This window comes from Sinocyclocheilus rhinocerous, unplaced genomic scaffold (assembly GCF_001515625.1).
Source record: "Sinocyclocheilus rhinocerous isolate Xijiao unplaced genomic scaffold, SAMN03320098_v1.1 scaffold314, whole genome shotgun sequence".
NCBI lineage: Eukaryota > Metazoa > Chordata > Actinopteri > Cypriniformes > Cyprinidae > Sinocyclocheilus > Sinocyclocheilus rhinocerous.
Window position 1 is genome coordinate 1,446,115 of NW_015630021.1, and position 19,106 is coordinate 1,465,220.

General features: G+C 36.5%; 2 protein-coding genes across 5 annotated transcripts; both read right to left on the reverse strand.

Annotated features, from left to right (window-relative positions):
* Positions 1-486: 486 nt before the first annotated feature.
* Positions 487-11,951, reverse strand: LOC107739532 (phosphatidylinositol 4-phosphate 5-kinase type-1 alpha-like). Of its 4 annotated transcripts, none has more exons than XM_016551677.1 (17): positions 11,620-11,951; positions 11,232-11,342; positions 9,475-9,509; positions 8,813-8,902; positions 8,246-8,353; positions 6,997-7,019; positions 6,776-6,893; positions 6,044-6,196; positions 5,618-5,917; positions 4,928-5,124; positions 4,353-4,436; positions 4,229-4,277; positions 4,048-4,132; positions 3,771-3,962; positions 2,325-2,457; positions 2,065-2,158; positions 487-1,520 (listed from the first exon to the last, which is right to left on the reverse strand). In XM_016551677.1, exons 2-17 carry the CDS (start codon positions 11,272-11,274, stop codon positions 1,518-1,520), a joined length of 1,707 nt encoding a protein of 568 aa, XP_016407163.1. In that variant the 5' UTR covers positions 11,275-11,342; positions 11,620-11,951; the 3' UTR covers positions 487-1,517. The 4 variants fall into 4 exon arrangements, with proteins under 4 accessions (XP_016407163.1, XP_016407164.1, XP_016407165.1 ...); XM_016551678.1 differs by lacking the exons at positions 6,044-6,196; positions 6,776-6,893; positions 6,997-7,019 and adding exons at positions 7,084-7,143; positions 7,270-7,422; positions 8,002-8,119 and having other exon boundaries at positions 5,618-5,857; positions 8,223-8,353; XM_016551679.1 differs by having other exon boundaries at positions 11,232-11,335; positions 11,620-11,638.
* A 1,356-nt stretch (positions 11,952-13,307) lies between these two features.
* Positions 13,308-14,475, reverse strand: LOC107739628 (extracellular matrix protein 1-like). The gene is made up of 3 exons (XM_016551794.1): positions 14,338-14,475; positions 13,817-14,076; positions 13,308-13,719 (listed from the first exon to the last, which is right to left on the reverse strand). Exons 1-3 carry the CDS (start codon positions 14,393-14,395, stop codon positions 13,525-13,527), a joined length of 513 nt encoding a protein of 170 aa, XP_016407280.1. The 5' UTR covers positions 14,396-14,475; the 3' UTR covers positions 13,308-13,524.
* Between the last annotated feature and the right edge of the window lie 4,631 nt (positions 14,476-19,106).

The window sequence follows — 19,106 nt, forward strand, 5'->3', positions numbered from 1 at the left end:
CATGCAAACATACAAATAAATATTACTTTTTACAGGAATGTTTCTTTTGTTTAGAAAAATGGTCACAGAAAAAGATTCAGCAACTTTCCCTTACTCCACTTATTTGTATTTAAAAACATTTGCATTTTCATTACCAATGTCTCTGTATTCAGACTGACTGATTAGCATGAACATATATATATATATATATTTTTTTTTTAAAAAAGGTTTTGGTTTAGGATTTAGTTTAGTTTGATTTCAATTCTCTTCACAAAACCGAGACCTTAAGAGAAGTTTCTATTCTACCCAGTTTAAGTAAACATAAAAAAATACTGAAGACAGTACAGATGCTATATATTATTTTACAGTAGTTAGTCTGCCAAATGTGAAGTATTATTGTGCGCAAAAAAAACAACCATTTTAAAAATGTGTCCCACAAGCCAAAATATTGAATTTATATATGGTATATATTTCTTCCATTGTTACAAAAGTGATCTTTTTACCCTGTGTTTTTTTGTTTTTTTTCCCTCGCTCTTTTTTTCCTAACAATGTAAAGCAAACAAGACTGGGGAAAGCATTTTCTTGGAAAGCTCCAAATATTTTTTTTAAATTAATTCTATTTTAACAATCACACATGACCGACTAATATTGTTTTTGCAATTGTGCACAACCACTCACAGGCATCATGCACAGAAAAAGGCTTCCTGTTTATGACAAGGCAAAATAACTTGTGATTAAGGCACATTTAAATATTCAATACAATATCACAGTATTGCAATCAAATCGATTCATAAAACCCAAGTCGTACAGATTTTATAAATTCTGATTTGAAAAAGTGTCTTATGTGATTGTTCGGGCAACCTGATCTGGCTCAACTCACTTCTACATTTTTTTCCGTTGTTGTTGTTAATAATCATGCCATATCCCTAAAATGTCTTTAAAATAGGCAATAAAAACTCAAAATCAACCAGACTTCTTTTCTTCCCTTAGCAAAGTAAATAACATGACCCCTGCAGATTGGTCTCCTTGGCAAATTAAGAGAAAAAAAGATGCATGGTCAAATGAAGTCCACTAGAAAACTCTCACCGAGGTACTCAAAAGACCTGTTTGTTCCCCAAGAGCGGGTCACATGATGCAAAGTTCTCATCACTTTACTTCTGCTGTGAACATTCTCAGGTTCAAAAAGTTCTTGTAAATATGGCACTGTTTGAGAACAGTGATATCACACTGTTGAGGTACTACAGTGGCATCTTTCTTTTGATTCTATTTCTTAGCAGCAATATTGGAAGCCATTTTGTTGACATCCAAACAATACATAAAAAAGGGGGAGAACATATTTATCTTTACGTCTTTACTGTTTTATGAACATGTGCACTTCTCTCTTTTGTTATCCAGATTCTCTGGTTTCCAGTTCCCCAGGTGTTTACAGCAAGATCATCTTACTTTAAAGACCATCTTACTTCCTGTTCTGATGTCCTTAAAAGAGAACAAATCTTTGTCCTTGAGGGCTTTACTTTGTCCTGTTCATCCAAAGTCTTTCACTGCAACAGCAAGAGAAAGAATAAATTACACTACTATAGAACAGGGTTGAATGACTAAGACGAGTAAACTAGCAATGCTTGCTTTGTAAAAAGCAGCTCTCATTTCACAGTGAAAAGATCACATTGCAATCAATGATTTGTAAATGTGCATGCACTCTGAGGATAAAGAGAACCTTTCATTTCACAATCTTATTTGTTGGCATGATAGAGCAGCATCTCTCAAATTATTTCAGATTTTATATTAGATATCAAGTGGTGACCCAATAAGGTAGCAAAACGCTAACAAAAATGTCTTAAAATCAAATATTAAAATGTATTCATATTACCATGCCTAGCCTGAACAATATGTAAATGTATTAATATGGCAGGCTGAACAAGTCTGTTTTGCAAGTGTTAAAAGTCGATCATAATAACTGTTCACAATTGCAGCCCACTAGTTGAGAACCACTGTTGCATGACATCCAAAACACTCCTAAAATATCAAGTGTGTCTGTTTTTAGTCTACACTGAAACCGATTGCAGCCCAGGACAAAATGTCTCTTACTTCTGATGTGCTTGTCTGAAGAACAATCTCACTGAGTGAAATGGCTTCCACATCCAAGCTTTCTCCGAATGATTGGGCAGCTATACTGCTATGACTGGGAATGAAATGAACTTGAGTCAATAGACATGTCTGTATACATTTATTACGTGTGAAAAGAGTGAGAGTGCATCAGCATGTGATAGAATCAACCAAAAGTATTATTAGTAGTAGTTGACTAATCTTCGGTCAAATTCATCCAAATCTTTTTAACCATCACATACCTCAGAGCTGGAGTGTTTGAGGGCCGAGAGCTTACAGGCGAGGTTGCTGACAGGGTCGTATCAGCTGAGCTACTTGTGATCTCATCTTCATTAAGCTGTTGTGGGAGCAGGTCAGGACGAGTAGTCTGCACACCTGAGGAGAGAAAAAGAGAGAAAAAAGCCAATAATGATTTAATAGGGTTGATGGGGAAAGGGAAAGATTGAACTACAAAACTGCTTTTCACTATCAATAACTCAATCTAGGCCTCTAAAATGTCAGATGATTCAAATGCATAAACCTCATTGAGAACTGAAGGCTGTATTGATTCCTGAAGTATGAGAACAATGCTGACATTGTCCATGCATGTGCTGTAGGGGGCAAACATTTACAGCTCTCATTTGCTCTGCTATTAGCACAAAAGGGCATCTGACTATTAAACTACACAAAGTTATCATGCAATCTCTGCTAGTCTTGAAAACAAACAAAGCATACTCTCAATGTATGTATTCCGTACTCTCAAGGACAAGTCATACAGTTGAGACCCTCAAGTAGCTTGAATGCAAAAACCTAAGCTTTGCACAGAGGAAATGGTCATTAAAACAATCTCTTCTGAATGACAACAGATCAGAGTTTATACATCTATCAAAATAACAAAGAATTACAGATGTACAATATATCAGTGTCACATTATTTAGGCCAATATTGGAGATGTTCTTCTAATATATCAATATCGGTTGATATTAAAATTTGCAATGAAATGGAAAGGACCTTTTATTCCATATTTGGACTTACCTGAGTGTAACATAAAAAAAAATTAAAATAGGGTAAGGACTTCGTCCTATTCATAGGTTGTTGACTGGATTTTGGGATGTGACCGTTGCATCAAAAGTGAAGGCAGATGAATGTGAGCTTGCAGTGGCATATTATTTATGATATTTTGATAAAAGATTATAAGGTCAAAAAGTAAAAAAATACTAAACATATGCATAGATGAATTGTTCAATGTGAATTTTCACGCCATTTTTAAATATTTAACTCTGCATGCTTAAAAATCTATGTTTAAAAACTCTCAAATGTAATCTTCAGCCAATATATATATATATTAAGATTTGCTGAATTAAAAAATGAATTACAAAATGTGTGTATATATATATATATATATATACACACTTTGTACATTAATGTTGTGATAACTAAACTCACTTGGATAATTTAAAATGATCCAGTTTTCAGTGTTTGAGTTTTTAATGTTTTATTTTGAATCTACTCAGAAAACAGAATAGAATTTTAGTATTTACATCCCAACACTGAACCACCAAGGAAACACAACAAAGAAGATTTCCTTGAGCAATCTCAACCAGTGTAGCAACATGGCTAATGATTTACATTTAAGACATTTAGAAGATATTCTTATCACGAGAGAATGATACTGGAATTTCCCCCGATCTCTGAATGTCTTCTCATACCTCTGTCTCCTTGAGTGTCTGGGCTGAGGGACACAGCTCCACTGCTGGACAGCTGCGCTGTAGTCTGTTGTGGCTGTGTTTGTTCTGCTGCTACAGGAAAGGATTGTTGTGATTGTCCAGATACTGCAATGTTTGTCTTCTTCCCACAAGACACAGTTCCTCCTCGACTTTTCTTTGAGGGTGACATTTTCACTAACAGAAGAATTGAAATAAACTTTAATGCATTAGCCCTTTAATGCATCCATTACAGATGTTTCAATGTGACTATCAAACTTACAAGGAGGTTTTTTGAAGACTGTACTGCACATAAATTTCTGGAAACGATCTGCGTAAAAACTCGGCCGATGAACAGATACAGTGTCCTGTAGAGGAAAACATCAAAAGAACAAAATAAATACACAAAATGCATTTGTAAAGTTAGTCTTCATGCAATGTTTGACATGAAGTATGAGACATACCCCATCATGCAGGAAAGCTTTCCACGAGTGCTCCAACTTCTTTACAAGCCTAACATACACAGTTATTAGCAAATTATAGGAATTTGTTATGGAGAAAATGCAAAAATATGGAAATACAGTTTACCTATAAGACTGAAGGATATCAATGATGCCGATGAAAACCAGCAATCTTTCTCCTTTTGAATTAAATGCTGGAATTCCTCCCATGCTTCAAAATAAAGAACAAATATCGCACATTAACAACTGTGTTGGCACAAGTAATAATTTCACAGTAATAATATTAACAAAAAAATTGCAGCTCTGAATAAAGTATGTCACATTGGTTGGCTAGTCACCCAATATACAATTAACCTATTAGTGATTGATTTCTGTAGGAACATGTGACATTGAAGACTGAAGTAACGGCTGCTAAAACTCAGCTTTGCCATCATAGGAATTACATTTGAATAGATATTAAATTGTATTTAAAATGTAAAATTGTAATAACATTTCACAACATTACTGTTTTTACTGTATTGTTGAACATGAGACTTCAAAAACATGAAAAAAAAGGCTTACCAACTCCAAATTTTTGAACAATACTGTAAAATTCACTCTAAAAAGGTTCTATAGCCTTACACATTCAGTCTTACGCTATTTTTGAGTGTCCCACCGGGAGTTTTGTAGATTCAAGATGCCAGCCAAAGGTGGATCACTAACCTTTCGTAAGGCTGTGGTGAAGTCTTGCCCTTGGATTCCCCTTGAATAGACTCAATGGCTGTACAGTATAGGGGCTTCTGGCCTGGTGCCTTTTTCTGGGTATCAGGCACTGCAGCAGACGCCTCTTCACCGGCCCGGTCCAAGTTGTGGATACCCACCAGCAGACTGTAGTCCATGATTTTAAAGCTTTGTAGTACCTAAACATACAGGAATACAGAGAGGCACATGTAGCAGATGCAAACTGCAGAGTGATTCAATCAAACAGTTATTTTAAAAGAATGGATTAAGCTACCATGAATATGCATTTATTGCATATACAACCAAGCACCTCAAGTGCCGAAAATATGGCTGGATCTTGAACAATGTGAACGGCAAAGATGTATCCTAAAGCCGTACTACTTAGACCAGAGGTTCTCAATTCCAATCCTGGGGTACCACTGCTCTGAACATTTTGTATGTCTCTCTTATTTAACGTACCTGATTCAGAACCGAGGGCGTCAGATAAAAGAGACATACAAAATTTGCAGAGCAGTGGTACCCCAGGACTGGAATTGAGAACCACTGACTTAGACAATTAAAAATTTTTAAGCCATTTTGTTGCACCATTCTTCCTTACGTTTCTTTCCTCTTGCAATGTCATCTTCTGTCTCCAACACACACACACACACACACACACACACACTCTCTCACCCGACAGTCTCTCTGAATGGTCTTGCAGAGGGCGCTGTAGTGGTCACTCTCCAGCAATATGCCCTCAGGCATGCCCTGCATGAAATCTAGGTCTTTGCACGTGGGCAAATTCTTGGCTCTCTCTTTCGGCGAAGCACGTCGCTTGTGCGTTGAGCCCTTCAGGTCGAATTTAAGGTGCATGGGGACAGCGCGTGGCAGCAGGTTGTTCATCACTACAATTCGGATGTTCTTCCCCTCAGCCTGAACACAGTAGAGGCCGTAGAACTTGGGAAGCAGCGTACGCATGTTCTGGTTCAGGTTCTAGAAGATGTAAGGTGAATTATAAGGAGAAAATAATATATCACATAATAATGAAATAATTATCAAATAATAATAAAATGAACAAGATATGTTGAGATAATACATAATACAGACATAAACACTTACCATGAAGTAACCTGGCAGGAGTGTTTGCAAGAATTCTGCCTCTTTGTGTTGTACCGTCTTAATGATAAACTCATCATCACTAGAAACGTAGAAGAGAGACCCGCTCGCTCCAGGATTAGACAACTCGATAAGGGGTTCATTGCAAAGAGAGTACTGCAGAAAACACACACACACACATACACAGCAGTTAACATAGGACTGGAGTGTTGCAGGTGTCCGTTTAACTAAATGCAATGTCACCGAGAAGCACTTTTGTTCAAGTCATTAAAGGAAGACAGATAAAAAATATATACATAAATAAAAAAAAAAAGAATCTGGACGGAACAAAACAAAAAGAGAGATGTAATATGAATGAACATGATCAATTAATTTCCATAACTTTTTCATGGCTTTTCCAGTTATTACTTTGATTCAGAATTGTGTGACAATGAATCATTCAGACCACTTTGTGAACCTCTTTGACCAATTCATTGAAAAAAACCATCTCACAATGGCTTACAAGCAAGTTTAACTCTACTCAAGCTCTATTCAACAGCAATTTCTAGTTGATTAAATATTTTAGACCAGTCACAAAAATTAATATTTTCATAATATAATAATATCTATAATATCTTAACAAAGATTTCCCTAAAAAATTTCCATGACTATTCCAGGCCTACAAACAATTATAAAGTTCCCTGATATTTCCAGGAAACTGTGGTAATGCTGTTTAGTGAACAAGCAGGATAGTACCAGGTAGTCATCAGGTCTGATCCCAAACATCTCTCTGAAGTAGCGGAATGCAATGGGAGCATAAGTTTTAAACTTAAAGTCACCATGGTGATGACCTGGAGTTGAGTAACTGCCTTGACTGAGAGGGAGAAAAAAACAAGCACTTTTAAGTACACAATGTGACCACTTATGAAAAAGGTTCTTCATGGTTACTTTTAATGCAGACACGTATACAAACGCACCTGGGAAAGAAGATGCTTTCTACCACTTCAAAGTCCTGCATGAGCACATCTCTTTCTGGCTTTTGGCTCAAGCTTCTTCCCCTCAGCCTGAACACAGTAGAGGCCGTAGAACTTGGGAAGCAGCGTACGCATGTTCTGGTTCAGGTTCTAGAAGATGTAAGGTGAATTATAAGGAGAAAATAATATATCACATAATAATGAAATAATTATCAAATAATAATAAAATGAACAAGATATGTTGAGATAATACATAATACAGACATAAACACTTACCATGAAGTAACCTGGCAGGAGTGTTTGCAAGAATTCTGCCTCTTTGTGTTGTACCGTCTTAATGATAAACTCATCATCACTAGAAACGTAGAAGAGAGACCCGCTCGCTCCAGGATTAGACAACTCGATAAGGGGTTCATTGCAAAGAGAGTACTGCAGAAAACACACACACACACATACACAGCAGTTAACATAGGACTGGAGTGTTGCAGGTGTCCGTTTAACTAAATGCAATGTCACCGAGAAGCACTTTTGTTCAAGTCATTAAAGGAAGACAGATAAAAAATATATACATAAATAAAAAAAAAAAGAATCTGGACGGAACAAAACAAAAAGAGAGATGTAATATGAATGAACATGATCAATTAATTTCCATAACTTTTTCATGGCTTTTCCAGTTATTACTTTGATTCAGAATTGTGTGACAATGAATCATTCAGACCACTTTGTGAACCTCTTTGACCAATTCATTGAAAAAAACCATCTCACAATGGCTTACAAGCAAGTTTAACTCTACTCAAGCTCTATTCAACAGCAATTTCTAGTTGATTAAATATTTTAGACCAGTCACAAAAATTAATATTTTCATAATATAATAATATCTATAATATCTTAACAAAGATTTCCCTAAAAAATTTCCATGACTATTCCAGGCCTACAAACAATTATAAAGTTCCCTGATATTTCCAGGAAACTGTGGTAATGCTGTTTAGTGAACAAGCAGGATAGTACCAGGTAGTCATCAGGTCTGATCCCAAACATCTCTCTGAAGTAGCGGAATGCAATGGGAGCATAAGTTTTAAACTTAAAGTCACCATGGTGATGACCTGGAGTTGAGTAACTGCCTTGACTGAGAGGGAGAAAAAAACAAGCACTTTTAAGTACACAATGTGACCACTTATGAAAAAGGTTCTTCATGGTTACTTTTAATGCAGACACGCATACAAACGCACCTGGGAAAGAAGATGCTTTCTACCACTTCAAAGTCCTGCATGAGCACATCTCTTTCTGGCTTTTGGCTCAAGCTTCCCACACTGTGTGTGATGCCCAGCTGAATGGCACCTTTCAGAGCAGATGATGTTGTCTGAAGAAGGGTTCCAGTGGAGGGCACATGATGAGCAGAATAAGAACATGTTGATGTGCAATTCAGAAAATACCAAGAAAATTCTTCTGGAACTAAATATAACACTGATACATGCATCTTGTTTGAAGGCCTACAAAAGACATGTGATTTAATAAAACTGAAAGGGAGGAGCAATAACTCAAGGCCTGCTAGTCTTATCTGAATGTACCTGCCCATACCATTGATTGGGCTTTATCTTCTTCATGGTGCCACACAAAGAACAGATAACACAACAATAATCTAAGAGTTGCAAGCAGATCCGACAGATTCAGGAATGTGCGTCATGACACTGAGGTTTGAAGTTGAACTGCCGATAAGTTTGATCTGGTCCCATCTCTAACAAATTTCTATTTTTAAATATTTACAGTGTTAGCAGTACACAAAATGAGGATATAAAATCTGGATATTCACAGCTCGCACCTTTTTATATGTGGTTTCCCCAGTGGGGTCAATCCCTCTGTGGCCCATGGTCTTTTTGTTTGTCTGGGATGAACCAGAGATGCTAAGAAGCTGAAAGATATATGATTGCTCCATAAACATATCAGGCAAGACAGAATATTTAAGCCATTAATAATGTATTTATGACAAAGGAACATTTCCAGCAAATGCTAATTATGTTTACATCATTTTGAATCAATTATACAATGTACAATAATACATTTCAGCATAACTGATTTCACTAGGGGATTTTTCTGTACAATGCTGAGAGACATGAAGTCTGAATATTTTTAAAATGTATTGATAATTGTGATTTTATTCAAGTTCCAAAAAAAAACCCCACAAGAACACAGTAACACAATTAGTGCAGATGTTTTGCAGGGTATATAGTAAACGCATTAATGAATGTAAATCAATAGCTGCAACAAGAGCTGTGCCGATTCACAAGAAATAAATAGAAAAAGAAGGAGGCAGAGAGTCCCATTCACATTATAGACAAAAGTGAGACGTCTGCTAGCACTGATTAGAAAAAAGTTCCAGTATGGAGTCATAAATAAATTGGCCAATTCATAATAACCACAAAAAGTGGATGAGATAAAAAGTGAATGTGAAACTATTATTAAAGCAAAAGAGACAATAATAACCTCTGAAGAAGCCATATTTCGATTTCCAGGAGTACCTATGAGTACAAAAAAAAAAGATGAATGTTTCAACCAAATGTTATAAATTCATGCAAATTAACTGTGGAAAAAGCCATTAGGATTTATGGTGCCCTGTGATTTATTTATGGTTTGTAGCTAGCTTTATTACAATGAACTAAAAGATTAAAAACACCACAATAATCCACAAGTAATCCACATGACTCCCGTCCATCAATTAATGTCTTTGTATAATATAATATAACAATGCTTCCTTCAGTGTAAAAGTCCATCCCCTGTCCTCTCACATCAAAATCCAAGTTAAAAATGTCTTGATGGATTTGTTTATTACAAACACACAGCTTTTAATTTCACAAGACATTAATTGATGGACTGATGGAGTCATGTTGTGGATTATTGTGATGTTTTTATCAGCTGTTTGAATTCTGATGGCACAAATTCATTAGAGAGGATCCATTGGTGAGCAAGTTATGTAATGCTAAATTTCATTTATATCTTTGATGGCTTAAGGGTGTGTAAATTATCAGCAATTTTTAATTTTGGGGTGAACTATTCCTTTATTGTTTTCACATATTCCCTATGCACTGGTATCCTTCCAGTGCACACTGAAACAAAACCTGACATTGAAGTGAGTGTAACTTGCTTGTGGATGAAAAAACTATACCACAAATAAAATGCAAAATAAATGCAAATGCTAACACAAAAGAAAGCTGTTCACACCGAGTTGAGATGTGTGGTAATCCCCGACTATGATTGTAAGCTTGCAGCATGCACAGACACCTGGATATCAATTCCTTTGTTCTTCCAAGACAACACTGAAACCCAATCACACCAACTAAGTGTGTAGTGGCACTACGCTCAAAATAACAAAGACGAGCACAACCCAGGCAGTCACAGGCCTACTACAGACAGTCTACAACACTGACATTCAAATCAAGATCATATGAAAACACAGGTACACATGTGCTTACACACATGCATATACCTTTCTGCTGGAATAACCTCCAAAATAAAGACATCTGAAGAGTGACAACAGTGATTAAAAAAAAGATCACTAAAGCCAGTTTTTGCCATGAAATTAAAAAATAAAAAGGTAATTGTGACTCTCACAATTCTGACTTTTTTCTTGCAATTGAGAGTTTATATTTCACAATTGTTACTTTTCTGTTTATATCTTGCAAATCTGAGCTTATGTCTCTGTAAGTTTTTTTCCTCAGAATTGTAAGAAGAAGAAAAAAATTTAAAGTCACAATTACATTTTTATATCCCATGGCAGAAACAGGCTCCCATACTAATGAAATACTTAAAGTAAAAACCTTTAATGGTCCACTTTCATATGTCATTTTGTTAGAAAGCAAGCATCACTTGTCTGAGCATTATAATAAACATTTATACTATATCTGTGCCGCTACAAGCTTTGGGAACTACTGAATATCTGCAAAAATCATCATGTGTGCTAAACTGAAGGGCACAAAAAGACAAATATGAGTATAATGAATTACGTCCTGCCAGTAAACATCAAAATCTTCACCAAGTGAACAATAAAATAAATTGCTCTGTGTATTAAACAGTGGTGACTGTTTCCACATGGCCTCAAAAAAAGCAGCTATCTATTAATTTCTTACTGTAAAACACAAGACTGATTGGCATGAGATTCATTTTTTGAAGCCAGAGCACAATAACTTAATTTACCTTATACTAACGTGTCATAAACACCAAGAGGAAATAAAAGGATCTCTTACTGGAGCTCGCTCCATCCGTGGAAACTACTGCCGGCGTAGCCATTTTCTGGCGGAAGTTTCATATGGTCCTGCTTGTTTTCACTTGTGGTTTATGCTCCACAGTCCACAGCCCTGGAAGATGAACACGTCCAAATAAAGTCTGTTATTGGAAACTAACTGATAGACGATTACAAAAGTTACTTAACTTAGTTTGCCAATATTCTTCCTTGACATGTACTAGAGGAGCGTGGTAGTTAGTTTCACACTACTTTAACCTGTCGTACTTTTACTTTCTCAAAACAATCGCTAAATATAAAAATGTGTTTGTTAGCTTGCTTGCTTGCTTGCATACCAATGGGTTAACGTTAATGGATAGAGACCCACAATAACAACAAGTAAAAGCGCTTACCTCAACTTATTCACTCCACTTTTTCCTCAAAAACAGTGTCGTTAAACCTCTGTTTACGCTCACAGAAGGGCTCGATGCCTCGTGCGAAACTTTGAAGTACGCGAAATTGTTTATTTTATTACTTTACCGGGTCCATCCGAAGTAAACAACCAGCTGAAACGCACGGAAGCGTCCTCGTTCCTCGGGCCGCCCAAACAAGCGGAAGTGACGTTGTTGCGCCGCACTGTCCTGCTGTGCGCGGTGGCCGTTGAACTCACACACCAGTAGAAATGGCTCATTCTTGGACAAACTGGCTTTCTTCTTCTTCTTCTTATGATGTTTAATGGCGGTTGGCAAACCAGCTTTTGGTGCATATTCCGCCACCTACTGGGATGGAGTGTGAGGCGCTGATATCAAGGGAAATGCTAATTCTCAAAAAAAAAAAAAAACCTTCTACCTATATTTTATTATATAAATTTGTTATTTTCAAACTGGCTTTCTACTCGACTGATACAGAATAGTCCAAATTTAACTATTGAATGTTTCGTTTAAGGGTGATTCTTAGACTATGGGCACTTTTATGTTCTTTGGTCATATTTATAAAAATACATATAATTTTGGACAAATTCCTCTTTCTTAGTCAAACTAACAATAAAACCACCTTAAAAACTTTTTACTACCTTTCTATTATGATTTTTTCATACTTTTCAACCTCCTTATACTTCACAAGGCTAAAAGTGCCCCTAGTTGAAGAAACGCCCTTAAATAGTTTTTTTTCCTTCGGCTCAATGAAGACATTGTTCATTCATAAACTTAAACCTTGGAGTTAAATTGAGGCGATTAATCACTAGGGACCTGTAACACAACCTCTTTTTTTGATTTCATAAAACAGTGACAACAGCTAGCCTCTGATAAAAGACATGAATGGTCAATAAATAATTGAACATAATTATGCACAAATAATATTTGAATAAATGATTATCATAAGAATATAGTTAATTATTTACTTCGTTAAGAATTCAGTCCATTAAACTTTTACCAAGCAACATAGTAAATTGTTGGCATATTAATATAGAATTCAGTTGTGCCTCAGCCAGTCTGATTTTAGAGCCAGGACTATATCTAGAACCGATCTTTGATATTGTATTGAAAGTCTACATGATGAATCATTTAAAAGTGTCTTATGATGCAGCTGCTAATGATTTTAAATAGCCTAAACCTAAACAATGCCACATCCAACATGAAGCAATCTTAAATAACTACTGAGCTGAAAATACATCTGCCATGCAATGTGACATGAAAGATTACATCTTAGTTGCAACTGTTATTTTCTCAAAGGAAAAATCTAATGTTCCCAGATAGAAAAACATACGTCTGCAAGATGTCTGTTAAAGATCGCTCCATCTGGAAAGCATCTGCTGTGTACAAACATCTGATAGACGTCTGTAAGATGTCAGTTTTACATACATTCTAAATCATCTTAAAGACATTTTTATAACGTCTATTTGACATCTGATAGGACACGTCCTATAGACATCACGTATCGCAGATAAGCAAACACTAAAAAATACGTCTTGCAGATGTAAAAACGTCAAATAGACATCTCCGTGATGTACGTGTGCTGTCAAGGGTTAAACAATTCTTTAAATCATTTTGCCACTTTGGAAATAAACTGACACTTTATTTTGAACTTCAACTGCTATGAGCACATTTTATTTTTGCATATTTTTCTATGGCATAAAATAATTCATGTGAAAATAAATGTAGGCTATTGATACACAGGGTTACATTCCAGCTTTTCTAGAACACTGAGCATGTTTAATTTACATGAAACGCATGCTATATTATGCCTCGTGATTCACAGTTGATTAACTGACACAGGTTGTGTGCTGCTAAATTAAATAAAAGCATATCGCAGTAAGACCTTTAACAGGTGTTGGGGTCCCAGGTGAAAATCTTGTCAGGTGGGGCAGTGTAACCACACAGGGGTTGGGAGGAAGGGTTAGGAGCCTGACTTGCAAAGCAGTTCCACCGTTCTTCTCCATTCTTTTCACAGCACTCATGGACCAAAGTCATGGTGGAGTATTCCTCAACACAGAAATAGGACAAGGTATTTTTCCACTGCAAACACAAACAAAAGACATCATTATATTTCTGTTCAGCAGCGCTATAGTAAAATTACTTCTGTTTGGGCATGTTTCTCAATCTGTGTACGCACCGCCTGTTCCGCACAGCAAAGGATCTGTTCATTTCCAAGGGACAAACCTCCATAGCAGCACTGATCAAACCACGACTCCAGCCTGTTGACTGCATTTATAGCACGACGAGCGTAAGCGTGACTAGATGAAGGGAAATAGCTGGCAGGATATCTGGGACGACCACTGCCATAAAGACAGACAGCATTGATATTGGTAACCGAAGGTCTGGCTGGAGGGAAGGATGATTTCAGCATTACATCAGGGTCAATGCTCTGTCCCCCTAAATGGAATAAATACAAGATATAAATACATATTATACCAAAAAGTCGCTTTATTGGGGAGGATGATTAATACATCTTAAATGTATTACTACAAGAAAGTCAGAGAATGAAACACAAACATATCTGAATGCAATGTGCGAGTACCACAATGGATATTATTAGAGAAATACTTCCATTTATGTTTACATTTATTCATTTAGAAGATGCTCCAAAATTAGAAGACAATAAACAGAATAAAGTTTTGTAAATAAAGCGCATACCTTCCAATGAAATTAGATGAAGAATCAAAGTAGTTACAAGTGTGCTTTTCCGAACCATGGTTATTTTTCGAAGTTAAAGAAAAGGTCCTTCTTTCCTGTTTGCAAATTTGCTCTCGTTTCTTTGCTCTCTTTTCTTCAGTCTTGTTGGGAGCTTTAAAATACTGCAAGGCCGTGTCTAGATTTAAAGGGATGGAAGGGGAATGAGAGGAGGGGTCAAAGCTGGTTAGTCAAGTAGAGCTTGAAGAATGGAGATAAAGGCCTAATGTTATCTGTCTTTATTTTATATAAACTCCCCCATGATACTAATTCAAATGTCAAAACAAAGGATAGTCAAAACAGGAATGGCTGTCAACAAAGTTTACTAAAGTTACATTGAACGGAATAAACATTTTCTCAGAAATGTCAATTGCTTCAGTGTACAAAGGAGTACCTATTACAAATATAAAAAGGAAATGTGTCCGAGATTTTAATAACATCACAAGCAATGCTGAAAACTTTTCCTTGGTTAGATTTGAACCAGATTAGATTTGTTGCATTATCTGATAATATGGCAAAAGTAATGCTCACCCTAATTTTTCACCTTTTTAATTTAAATTTAAATTTAATTTTACATAGGCCGGTTTATAAGTCCTTCTCTGACATTTTGCCAGGATTCATCATGTTTCCTGTAGGTGTAAGAAACGGGTGAGGTGTTTAGGGAGGATATGAGGCTGACATAGTGAAGCATAGCTTAAAGATGTGTGCGGTTAAGCTGTGCACAGCACAGAAAGGTATCATATCAGCTATGAGAAACCAGTTTTTCTGACCATTTTGTTAATAGCAATTTGTGGGCAAGAAATACGTAAATAGATCATGATTCACAGAACACAAATCTTGCTTATCTTCAACCCTATTCCAAAACATTGTGCTTGTTCACACATTTTTATCTAATTAAAATGGCTTGCTCAAGTGTGTGAGAGGAATACTCCCATGGCGTCTTGTAAACCAGCCAGTTCTGCTGAAAATAAGGCGATGTGTCATGCTTGAGGAACTGCATTGAGAAAAACATAAAATATCTTCACATCCCACTGCTGGCAGCTAAACAAAGCAAGACAAATGTCAGTGTCAGCATGGAGTTCTGAGAAATTCTTTGAAGTGTATGGTATCAAAACTACTAAACTCCCTCCAGTGCAGACTTACCAGCTGCTTACCAGTTTGTGAAATCCCATTTGGTTATTTCCCAATAATGCAATTGTGAACAAACAAGCTATGAAAGAAATACCCAATAAGCTGTTTATTTAGTTGTTTTATTTATTTATTTATTTTTTCTTTCTTTCTTTTTCTTTACATTTCAGATATTTGGCTATACTATAGTGGACAATATTTGCTATAGTTTAAATTGGTATATAGAAGCAATTTTAGTTATTATAAATTCATTTTAAATAAATACAACTTTTTATAATTATATATAGCAATTGCATTACAGTTAAACATTAATATATATTTGGTCTTATTACAAAAAAAAATTCAACGCTATATAGAAAAATAAAAATTCAACACTATATAGAAGAAATTTTAGTTATTATAAATTCATTTTTAATAAATACAACTTTTTATAATTATAAATAGTAATTGCATTACAGTTAAACATTAATATATATTTGGTCTTATTAAAAAAATACAAATTCAAGCCCCAATGCAACAAAAGTCAGTACACCATTCATTACTGAGATTCGAATCTTTTAGTTTTTCATCTTGTCAGCCATTGTATATCAACAGGCATTCATGCTGCCATCTATAAATATATGCAAACCCATATTATCGCACTCCCACCTCTGTGCTTCACTGTCATGACTATTCATTCTGAAAAAAAAAAGATCTTCTTCCTCATTTATTTGAGATGCAAAATGACTGAAAAATATTTCAATATGAAGTGAGTTTATGACATGCTGGATCCCATTTGAGAACATACATTTATCTTGCTCTCAACTAAACAAAGAATGTGCTCAGGTATTAACTGACACAAGTTTTGTGCTGCTAAATCAAATAAAAACACTCAGGTTGTCATATGGGATACAGAAATAATCACATCATTAACAGGTGTTGGGGTCCCAGGTGAAAATCTGGTCAGGTGGTGTTATGGGGGCAGTGTAAGACAGGGGTTGGTAGGAAGGGTTAGGAGCGTGTTTCTCAAAGCAGTTCCACTGTTCTTCTCCCGTCTTCTCACAGCACTCATGGACCAAAGTCATGGTGACGTATTCCTCAATACAGAAATGGAACAGGGCAGTTTCCCACCGAAAAACACAAAGAAAACAGAGATCAGATTATAATGTGTGATGTTTAACCAGTGGTTAATGCTAGTAACAAACTCTCTTCATTCAGTATGTCTGTTCTCAGTCTGTACTCAACGCCTGGTTGGCGCAGCAAAGGATCTGCTGGTCTCCTTGTGCTACACCTCTCTGGCAGCACTGACTAAACATGGAGGCAGCTGGCATGATATCTGGGGCGGCCATTTCCATGAACACAGACTGCATTGAGGTTTTCCAGTGATGGTTTGGCAGGAGGGAAGTATGGCTCTAGTTGCACCGGAGGATCAATATCCCCTCCTTTTGCTTTGGAGAGGGCACAGTAAATTAATATAAAATTCTCATGATTAAGTATCACACAAGCAAACAAACAAATATAAATAAATAAAATCAAATAATATAATAAAATTGCATATAATTTCATTATATATTAATTTCTTAGAACAGCAGTGAACTGGTGACAGGGTCATGGGCGGTCATGGCTCATTGATGCAAGTGAGGAGTGAAGGCTGGCCTGTGTGGTCCGATCCAGCAGACGAGCTACTGTAGCTCAAACTGCTCAGGAAGTTAATGCTGGTTCTGATGGAAAGGTGTCAGAATACACAGTGCATCACAGTTTGTTGTGTATGGGGCTGCATAGCCGCATCCCAGTCAGGGAGCCCATGCTGACCCCTGTCCACAGCCGAAAGCGCCAACAGTGGGCACGTGAGCACCAGAACTGGACTACTTTTTATTTTTATTGATTCTTTTTACCTCCCATTTTATTGCAGAAAAATTGAGAAAATATTACTATGGTTTCTTCTGGAAAATACTGTACAGTAAAAAGAGGATGTGTCGAGCGAACTGATAATGTATTTCCACTTACAATGGGCATGATTGTGTCCTTCACGCTGGTTGGTGGATCAATATCCCCTCCTTTTGCTTTGGAGAGGGCACAGTAAATTAATATAAAATTCTCATGATTAAGTATCACACAAGCAAACAAACAAATATAAATAAATAAAATCAAATAATATAATAAAATTGCATATAATTTCATTATATATTAATTTCTTAGAACAGCAGTGAACTGGTGACAGGGTCATGGGCGGTCATGGCTCATTGATGCAAGTGAGGAGTGAAGGCTGGCCTGTGTGGTCCGATCCAGCAGACGAGCTACTGTAGCTCAAACTGCTCAGGAAGTTAATGCTGGTTCTGATGGAAAGGTGTCAGAATACACAGTGCATCACAGTTTGTTGTGTATGGGGCTGCATAGCCGCATCCCAGTCAGGGAGCCCATGCTGACCCCTGTCCACAGCCGAAAGCGCCAACAGTGGGCACGTGAGCACCAGAACTGGACCACGGAGCAATGGAAGAAGGTGGCCTGGTCTGATGAATCACGTTTTCTTTTACATCACGTGGATGGCTGGGTGTGGCAAACAATTCTTATCCATGGAGGCCCAACCTCGCAACTTACAGGACTTAAAAGATCTGCTGCTAACATCTTGGTGCCAGATACCACAGCACACCTTCAGGGGTCTATGGAGTCCATGCCTCAACGGGTCAGGGCTGTTTTGGCAGCAAAAGGGGGACCAACACAATATTAGGTAGGTGGTCATAATGTTATGCCTGATCGTTGTACACACACAAACAAATAAGACAATTCGAGAATAACTAAGATTCTTTTCATGTTAATAAAGCTGCATTTATTTGATTAAAAATACAGTAAAAACAGTAGCATTCAGAAATATTATTACAATTTCAAAAACTATTTTCTATTTAAAAAAAATTATAAAATAAAAAAGAAGGAAAGGACATGACAAGTGGCATATGTATGGTGACCCATACTTGGAATTTGTGCTCTGCATTTAACCCATCCAAAGTGCACACACACAGCAGTGAACACACACACACCGTGAACACACACCCTGAGCAGTGGGCAGCCATTTTTGCTGCGGCAACCGGGGAGCAGTTGGGGGTTCGGTGCCTTACTCAAGGGTCTCACCTCAGTCGTGGTATTGAGGGTGGAATAGGAATGTCACAGAAATTAACAATATCAGCCATAGGAAACTAATTTTTTGTAGAAACCCCAAATAGAAGCATGAACAAACAAAATCCATTAACAGAGCAGGGTTATCTTCAGTGATACATGCATATTCCAAAAACATAGTGCTTGCTCATAAATGTTATTAAATAAAAATACTGGATACTGGGAAAATACAGATTCAAAAAAGTCTGGTCACATAATTCATGGTCTTCTTGTGTGTCAAAGAAATACATATCTTCCTATTAACCTAGACTGAAAAGAACTGTCAATATAGATATAAGATGCTGACTTGCTTAAGTCTTACATGTTTTGAAGAGGTTTTATTATACTGTATTATTTATAGTATTGAAATATCATTCTTATTTGTGTTAATAGAGTGGAAAAACCACAGAACATGCATGCATTTTTAACTAGACTTTGATTGTAGCTTCTTGAATATATATATATATATATATATA

Bases quoted from the DNA above. Each gene is read 5' to 3' on its own strand.
- LOC107739532 (XM_016551677.1), bottom strand. From the start codon at position 11,274: ATGGCTACGCCGGCAGTAGTTTCCACGGATGGAGCGAGCTCCA. The intron at 8,354-8,812 runs GTGCGAGCTGTG...ACCCTTCTTCAG, and splicing joins GGGAAACCACATATAAAAAG to ACAACATCATCTGCTCTGAA. The intron at 4,437-4,927 runs GTTAGTGATCCA...TTTATTTTGAAG, and splicing joins TCACCACAGCCTTACGAAAG to CATGGGAGGAATTCCAGCAT.
- LOC107739628 (XM_016551794.1), bottom strand. From the start codon at position 14,395: ATGGTTCGGAAAAGCACACTTGTAACTACTTTGATTCTTCATCTAATT. The intron at 14,077-14,337 runs GTATGCGCTTTA...TATTCCATTTAG, and splicing joins TCATCTAATTTCATTGGAAG to GGGGACAGAGCATTGACCCT. The intron at 13,720-13,816 runs GTGCGTACACAG...TTGTGTTTGCAG, and splicing joins TTTGCTGTGCGGAACAGGCG to TGGAAAAATACCTTGTCCTA.